The following is an 8,202-nucleotide window of genomic DNA, read 5'->3' on the forward strand; positions in this document are numbered from 1 at the left end:
CAAATTCTAATATATTTGTTATCTTTGTGTGGGTTTAGTTCATTTTATGTTATCCATTCGCTGTTTAGATGACCGATTACGTATCTTCCCAAACAATGCGCAATGTGTTGCAAAAAAAAGTGCGCCGTTGGAGGATGGATTTGAACGCCCTCTTTACAACTTTTTGAAAGTTATGAAAATAGTGCTGCAGTTTGTAAACGAGCGCTTCCCATAATGCACTCCAGGATCAGCGGGAAACCAAAATGGCGAATGTGTTGGGAGAAAATGAACCGTTTATTATTTTCTAAGAAATACGAATACGAGAGTGACATATGTAATACAGTTACACTTCAAGCGACTTCGACGACAACTGGACAGTACATTTATTCTCGGTTCCGACCGACTGTTTACAAATACGAGGCTTATTGACCGCACAGAGTGACCTAATGAGGTAGCGAGCAATCTTATCATAATCATGTTTTTGTGCGAGTGAGCGACTTTTGTTTTTAAGTCAGAAACTTGTTTTACCAATAGTTTCCATTAAATGTAATGTAACATGCATTAATATCTATCTAAAATGACGGGTTTTTTACCCTGTAATGAATTCAGCATGCATTGTCCACTGCTCAGCACTGCACAGTGTCTAGCTCACGAACAAAAGACTTGACAGGGAGGGCATCGTGAGGACTAGCTTAGCCAGTCGGTTCAAACACCGGAACCGCAAGCTAGTCTCCCCTTTGTTTTATATATTCAAACATGACGTTTTTTCCCTTAAATGCCTCCACCTGTTGTTTGATGAGATCTCTTGTCTATTTAACGTCCCGTCTGATACAATCTCTCTGTTTTTGTTGTTGTTGCTCTCTTGTAAGGGAGGCTTATGTTGTTATGGTGAGACTAGCCTCTTATGTTGTCATGGTGAGACTAGCCTCCAGCAACAGTAACATAGTTTCTGTGACAGTTACATTACAGTAATTCCTGTAACCTGCCTCTCTTTCCCTTCCTTTCTGTTTGTCTCTCCTCTCTCTTTCCCTTCCTTCCTTTCTGTCTCTCTCTCTCCCTCTCTATATCTCTCCACCTCTCTTCCTCCTCCCCCTCTCTATCTCCCCCCTTCTCCCACATCCCTCCATCCTCACAGAGACTCGGGATCGCCCCCCTTCTCCCGCCAGAAGGGCCCCGCCCCCCTGGCTCCGCCCCTCTCCGCCCTCAGCATCAAGGAGGAGTATGCGGAGGCGGCCATGTTGGCCGACAAGTTTGCAGAAGGCCAGGATGTCCTGGCTCGATGGTCGGATGGTCTCTTCTACCTGGGAACTGTAACCAAGGTAACGGAACCCGAGCACTAACTGGGTTGATGTCACTTGCAGGCCCAGGGAGGAGCCTTCCTCGCCGTCGAGTCTGTAAAGATGGCGTGTTCCATGTTGTTCTTTTCCAGATCGACAGAGACAGGCAGCGCTGTTTCATAGTGTTCGAGGATCGCTCCAAGTCCTGGGTCCTTTGGAAAGATATCCAAACAGGTGAGTTCCTAGTCTCCCTACCCCAGATACCTACCCACCTCTCTCCTTAACCACCTATCCACCTGCCTACTAACACACACCTCACCTACCTACCATCTTCTTAACACAGCCAGCCAGTCATTGATCCAGCCAGCCGTCCTGTATGTGGTACAGTGTGTGGTGCTCCTGTGTGTCTCACCCTATCTCTCCCCCCTCAGACCAGGTTTATCTTGTGACAGACAGTTGGTTCCCAGAAGCAGGGGCAGCAGTTAGCAGCCCAGAGCGTGCTCAGCCCCCCCAGCAGCCTGGGGTGCAGCCGAGGGAAGGTAGCCCCCCCCCACCAGCCCGCCCCCCCCCTCCCCCCCTACCAGCCTGCCCCCCTACCTACCCCCCAACCATCCTGCCCCCCCTACCCCCCCCTCACCCTCCCCTTTTATGCACATTTTCAGAAAGATAGAAGTAAAGTATATGGTAATTTGTCTTCAGTTCATGCAAACTGAAGTGATGAAGAATAAAAAATTAAATAACGTTATGAGAATTGGTTTCTGGTCATAAAAATTGGGTTTAAGTGATGAACATTTGGTTTTCTGGTCATAAAAATTGGGTTTGAACAGAAATTGATTGACCAAAAGGGACCTTGTCTGTTCATGGTGGTGGTCATGTGACCCTCCTTGCAGACCAGGGTCAGAACAGTAGCTCCTGTCTTCGTGGGCCTGGTCACTGGGCTCACAGCTGGTTGGTCAGTACAGGTCAGGTGATCCTAGGTGTTCTGTGAGAAGGCTGTGTGCTGTAGATGTGACTCATCTATCATTTCTCTTCTTTTATATCTCCTTCCTTCCTCTCCTCCCCTTTCATTGCTCCTCCACTACACCCCTCATCTCTCCTTCTCCTTTCCCCTCATCTCCTCCTCTCTCCTTCTCCTTTCCCCTCATCTCCTCCTCTCTACTCCTCCTTTCCCCTCATCTCACTTCCTCCTCTCTCCCCTCATCTCTCCGCCTCCTCTTCCCTCCTCTCTCCTCCTCCTCTCCTCTCCTCTCCTCTCCCCTCATCTCCTCCTCCTCTCTCCCCTCCTCTCTCCCCCCATCTCCTCCTCCTCTCTCCTCCTCCTTTCCCTCATCTCCTCCTCCTCTCTCCCCTCATCTCTCTTCCTCTCCCCTCATCTCTCCTCCTCCTTACCTCCTCTCTCCTCCTCTGCTCCAGGAGAGGATGAGGATGATGATGATGACGGGGATGAGATGGTGTGCACCATCTGCCAGGAGGAGAACTCAGAGGAACCCAACGAGATCGTCATCTGTGATCGATGTGGCCAAGGTACCATCAGCCCCACACTACAGTCAGCCCGACACTACAGTCAGCCCCACACTACAGTCAGCCCCACACTACAGTCAGCCCGACATTACAGTCAGCCCCACACTACAGTCAGCCCCACACTACAGTCAGCCCCACACTGTCCAGCGATGGAACAGCTCTCACCCAGTACACAACCTGCTCAGGAAACATGTAGGATTGATCTGAGACCGTAGAAAAACACATCTTCCACACGTGAAGTCACTTATGGAATAAAAACACGACATGAACAGCGAATAGAGATTATTTAGTGACACTTTTATCCAAGGAAAAATAGCGACCATTTCTTGGAGGAGATGCAGGGGACCAGGGTGTTGAAACAACCTGGTTAACAAAGCCAGCACCAGGTCCCAGACCTTCCAGTAGCTTCCAAGCCGACAGGATACAGCTTGACAGGATGTGTGTGTGTGTGATGTTCAAACTGTCTCACCTGCATATTTCCCGGTGCGCGCGCGTGTGTGTGGTTGCCTAGGTTACCACCAGCTGTGCCACTCCCCCATCATCAACCCCAGCGTGATCGACTCTGACGAGAAGTGGCTGTGCAGGCCGTGTGTGATCGCCACCACGCCCAAGGTACACACACACACACCCTCACACACACACACCCTCACACACACACCACTCCCAAGGTACACACACACACACACACACAGACAACACACACCACGCCCAAGGTACACACACACACCACACCCGCACACACACACTAAATTGATTAATCTGATGAGTATGTGCTTGTTTTACTGTTTGTGTGTGTGATGGTTCTACCCCTGTGTGTACCTGTGTGTGTTTGTACCTGTGTGTGTACCTATGTGTGTGTGTGTACCTGTGTGTGTGCCCTGCCAGAGAGGCAGTTCTCTGAAGAAGGGCCCCCAGAAGCGTCCCCTGCAGGGTCAGCAGGGCCAGCAGGCCTGCCTGCCCTACGCCCTGGAAGAGCTGGTCTGGGACCAGGGACACAAGACCAACATCCAGCAGTGCTACTGCTACTGTGGGGGGCCTGGGGAGTGAGTCTCTCCCTCACACCTGGACACACACACACCTGGATACACACTCTCACACAAGCACTCACACACCCGTATACACACACACACACACCCATATACACACTCTCACACACCTATATACACAGTCTCTCTGAGGGCTAAGGTGTGTCCCTGTGTGTGTCAGGTGGTACCTGAAGATGCTGCAGTGTAGCAGGTGTGAGCAGTGGTTCCATGAAGCCTGTGTTGAGGCCTTCCAGATGCCTATGCTCTGCGGAGACAGGTGATTTCATTACCCTCACATCATTCCCATTGGTTGAGGCTGTCCCACTGTGTTTGACTGGTTGTGTGTGTGTGTGGATGAGAGTAGAGTGTGTGTTACTCTTTGCAGACAGTCTGATGGTATTGTAAAAGGTCTTGCATGTTTCATTAAAACCTTGTTCTGTCTCAGGTTCTATCTGTTTGTGTGTTCGGTTTGCAACGGTGGACCAGAGTACCTCAAACGCCTGCCTCTTAGATGGTGAGACACACACTGCTGTTCACACACACACTCCCTCTCTCATACACACACACGTCCCAACACACGCTTACATGCCCCCCACTGTGTGCGTGTGTGTGTGTGCAGGGTGGACGTAGCTCACCTGAGCCTGTATAACCTGAGTGTGATCTACAAGAAGAAGTACTTTGACTCTGAGCTGAAGCTCATGACCTACATCAACGACAACTGGGACCTGCTGCAGCTGGGCAAGGTGCTAAACACACATACCTCACTGCACCTGAAATACACACAAACATCTCACCTGAAATACACACACATCTCACCTGAAATACACACATCTAAATAGGACCATCTGACATACACACACACCTCATTGCACCTGAAATACACACACATTTCACCTTAAATACACACACATCTCACCTGAAATACACACACATCTCACCTTAAATACACACACATCTCACCTTAAATACACACACCTAAATAGGACCATCTTACATACACACACACCTCACCGCAACACTGGGGATACACACACACATGCCTCAATATCTGAACTGTGGTTCTCTAACTGAGGTTCTCTAACTGTGGTTCTCTAACTGTGGTTTTCTAAATGTGGTTCTCTAAATGTGGTTCTCTAAAGGTGGTTTTCTAACTGAGGTTGTCTAAATGTGGTTCTCTAAATGTGGTTCTCTAACTGTGGTTCTCTGACTGTGGTCTCTAACTTAGGTTCTCTAACTGAGGTTCTCTAAATGTGGTTCACTAACTGTGGTTCTCTAAATGTGGTTCTCTAAATGTGGTTCTCTATCTGTGGTTCTCTAAATGTGCTTCTCTATCTGTGGTTCTCTGACTGTGGTCTCTAACTTAGGTTCTCTAACTGTGGTTCTCTAAATGTGGTTCTCTAAATGTGGTTCTCTAAATGTGGTTTTCTGTTCTCGTCTCAGCTCGCTCACACCCCCAGAGAAGAACGCTACGAGCGGGTTCTGGAAGCACTGAACTGCAACAACAACATGTGGGTCTAGATAAAAATACTTTACGATTGGCACGGATGGAAACAGAATCCTCCTTTATAAACTTTCTAAATCTCTTGGTTGTCTTAGCTTAAGCTCTCTTAAGTCATCTCAACGCACCTTCTCATTTTCTTTTTTTGTGCTTGTGTAAAATCACTTTGTGCTGTGCTTCAAACTTTCTTTTCTTATTTTGTCTCTTTCCTTTCTCCTCTCCCTCCATCTCCCCTCATCCCTGCTCTCTCCTCTCCTCCCTGCTCTCTCCCTCCTCACTGCTCTCTCCCTCCTACCGCTCTCTCCCCTTGCCTCCCTCCTCCCCGCTCTCTTCCTCCTCCCCGCTCTCTCCCTCCTCCCCGCTCTCTCCCTCCTCCCCGCTCTCTCCCCCTCCTCCTCCCTCCTCCCCGCTCGCCCTCCTCCCCTCTCTCCCTCCTCCCCGCTCTCTCCCTCCTCCACGCTCTCCCTCCTCCCCTCTCTCCCTCCTCCCCGCTCTCTCCCCTCGCCTCCCTGCTCCAGGTTCATGTCAGGTAAGGAGATCAAGAAGAAGAAGCACCTCTTTGGTCTGCGGATCCGATTCCCACCGGGCCCCGAGGGCTCTGAGGTCCCGTCCCACCGGAAGCCCGAGAGAGCCTCCAATGAGATCACCATCAAGGGACGCAAGACGCACAAGCCCCGCCCCCCAGCCAGGTCAGTACACAAGCCCCGCCCCCTAGCCAGGTCAGTACATAAGCCCCTCCCCTCACCCCCTGCATGACAGACCCACCTAACCAGAACCAGACCTGACGGGGGTGAATGTTGTGGTTCCAGCGAGGCGACAAACGGAACACTGAAGAACAGGAAGAGGAAACAGGAGAACTGTTCCCTGGAGACTCTGGCCAAGCTCCAACGCTCCAGCCAACCCACCCAGGTGTGTGTGTGTCTCTTTCTCTATATGTGTGTGTGTGTGTAGGTGCGGCTGTGTGTGTGGTTGTGTGTCTTGCTCTCTCGTGGGGTTCTGTTTTTAGGAAACGGGAGCGTGGCACAGTCACCCACTAACTAGTTTCTACTGTCTTGTGCCCCCCCCCCCCCAACAGGAAGTGAAGAAGCAGCTGTCAGAGCCTCCCTCCCTGGACCTGCTGTCCTCCAGGAGGTGAGTCCTGCTGGTCCTCTGCTCTGCTTCTGGACCAGGACACCAGCCTCTCCTTCTCCTACTGGCTTTCCTTTCTCTCCTTCTTTCTCTCCTCTTCTCCTTTTCTCCTATCTCTCCTTGATTGGTTAATGGTTTGTCCATCTGTTTACATCTTCTAATCCCCCCCCCCCCAGCAGGAGTGACAGGTACCTGCCATCCTCCAGTACCTCAGATGTGGAGTCTCTCAGCAACACTGAAACTACCTCAAGCAGCCTGTCAAGGCAGTCCAGGTACCCCCCCCCCCCCCCCCACCCCCCCACACACACTCACTCAAACACACACACACACACACACACACACACACACACACATCCTAATCCTTCAAATTCATGACACTTGAAACACAAAATGCATCAGAATAGGTAGTTGGCTATCTGTCAGTGTGACTGTTCCCTGCCTCCACCCGCCAGCTTCTGTAGCTCCACTAAGCCCCACCCCGCCTGCTACCCACCCGCCGCCCAGACCCCCGTCAAGAGGAAGCGGGGGCGCCCCCGACGGGCCCTTGAGATCCCCCCTGCCAGCCACCCGGACCCCCAGGATCCCTCCGCCCCGGGCCCCCACAGCCCTGGCCCCATGCAGGGCCTCCACTCCCCGGACATGGACCCGGACAGCCAGTTCTCTCACCTCAAGACCTCCATCAGCAGCTACTTCGGGGCGGCCGGCCGGCTGGCCTGCGGGGAGAAATACCGGGTCCTGGCCCGGCGTGTCACCCTGGACGGAGACGTCCAGTACCTGGTGGAGTGGGAGGGCGTCACCGCGTCCTAACCGCCCCTTTACGACAGGGTTATAACACGTTCGTAACGGCTGTACTTGTTAACTCTTACAGAACCCTGCGCTGGGAATGCTGGGCTTTCAGACTGATGGTGGGCCCTAACCTCCTCCCTGTGTGTTATAACTGCTTATAACACCCATCTCAAGCGCTTATGACACGACTATTAACAGTGCTTATACAACGTTTGCTCACACACTCACCCAGTGGTTTCCCCTCTCAGGTGGGGCTTGTTAGGCTGGGAGGGTGCCGGGGCTTCAGGGGATGCTTGCTGTGGGCGCCTCAGAGGTGCCGAAGCGTAGCATCGTATCTCCCCTGTCAGCTTTAGTTCAAGTCTTCCGGTGACGCCCACCCCTCCCTTCAGTTCAAGGAAGCCTCAGTCGGTGAAACCAGTCAGGTTCTAGAATGGTGCTTCTGTGTTTTACACGTTCTAGAACGGTGTGTTAGTGAGTTCTTCTGGATTCTAGAACAGTGTGTTTGTGAGATCTTCTGGATTCTAGAACAGTGTGTTTGTGAGATCTTCTGGATTCTACAACAGTGTGTTTGTGAGATCTTCTGGATTCTACAACAGTGTGTTTGTGAGATCTTCTGGATTCTAGAACGGTGTGTTTGTGAGATCTTCTGGATTCTAGAACGGTGTGTTTGTGAGATCTTCTGGATTCTAAGATGGTGAGAGAGGGAAGGAGGGGGGAAACTAGGCTGAGGGTCAATGCTGCAAACCTTTTTATTACTTTACGTGGGCATTACATAAACTCCTTGCTACTACATGTATTCTTAACCAATATGCCTTCAAGCTAGGAGGTTGTCCCCAGACAGGAAGTGTTGTTGTGAGATGTGATGTCACATCCTGCCAGACCCTTCATGATGACCCTCCAGATTACTGGCCAGCATTCAACGACTCAAATCTGTGAGCCCTTCTTAAAGCTCTTGGAGTTTGAAGGAGGCGAAGACCAGCTTCTTAGC

General features: G+C 51.2%; 1 protein-coding gene across 4 annotated transcripts; it reads left to right on the forward strand.

Moving 5' to 3' along the window:
* The first annotated feature begins 171 nt into the window (after window positions 1–171).
* Window positions 172–7,783, forward strand: mtf2 (metal response element binding transcription factor 2). 4 transcript variants are annotated; one of them, XM_047028394.1, is made up of 16 exons: window positions 172–430; window positions 1,115–1,298; window positions 1,409–1,490; window positions 1,688–1,795; window positions 2,670–2,780; window positions 3,289–3,389; window positions 3,663–3,820; window positions 3,984–4,079; window positions 4,248–4,316; window positions 4,422–4,545; window positions 5,243–5,310; window positions 5,819–5,989; window positions 6,110–6,209; window positions 6,376–6,431; window positions 6,605–6,700; window positions 6,881–7,783. In XM_047028394.1, the coding sequence occupies exons 1-16, from the start codon at window positions 426–428 to the stop codon at window positions 7,233–7,235; spliced, it is 1,884 nt and encodes a 627-aa protein (XP_046884350.1). In that variant the 5' UTR covers window positions 172–425; the 3' UTR covers window positions 7,236–7,783. The 4 variants fall into 4 exon arrangements, with proteins under 4 accessions (XP_046884350.1, XP_046884351.1, XP_046884352.1 ...); XM_047028395.1 differs by having other exon boundaries at window positions 173–430; window positions 6,608–6,700; XM_047028396.1 differs by lacking the exon at window positions 1,688–1,795 and having other exon boundaries at window positions 173–430.
* Window positions 7,784–8,202: the final 419 nt, after the last annotated feature.

This window comes from Hypomesus transpacificus, chromosome 10, assembly GCF_021917145.1.
Source record: "Hypomesus transpacificus isolate Combined female chromosome 10, fHypTra1, whole genome shotgun sequence".
In the NCBI taxonomy this organism is placed as follows: Eukaryota; Metazoa; Chordata; class Actinopteri; order Osmeriformes; family Osmeridae; genus Hypomesus; species Hypomesus transpacificus.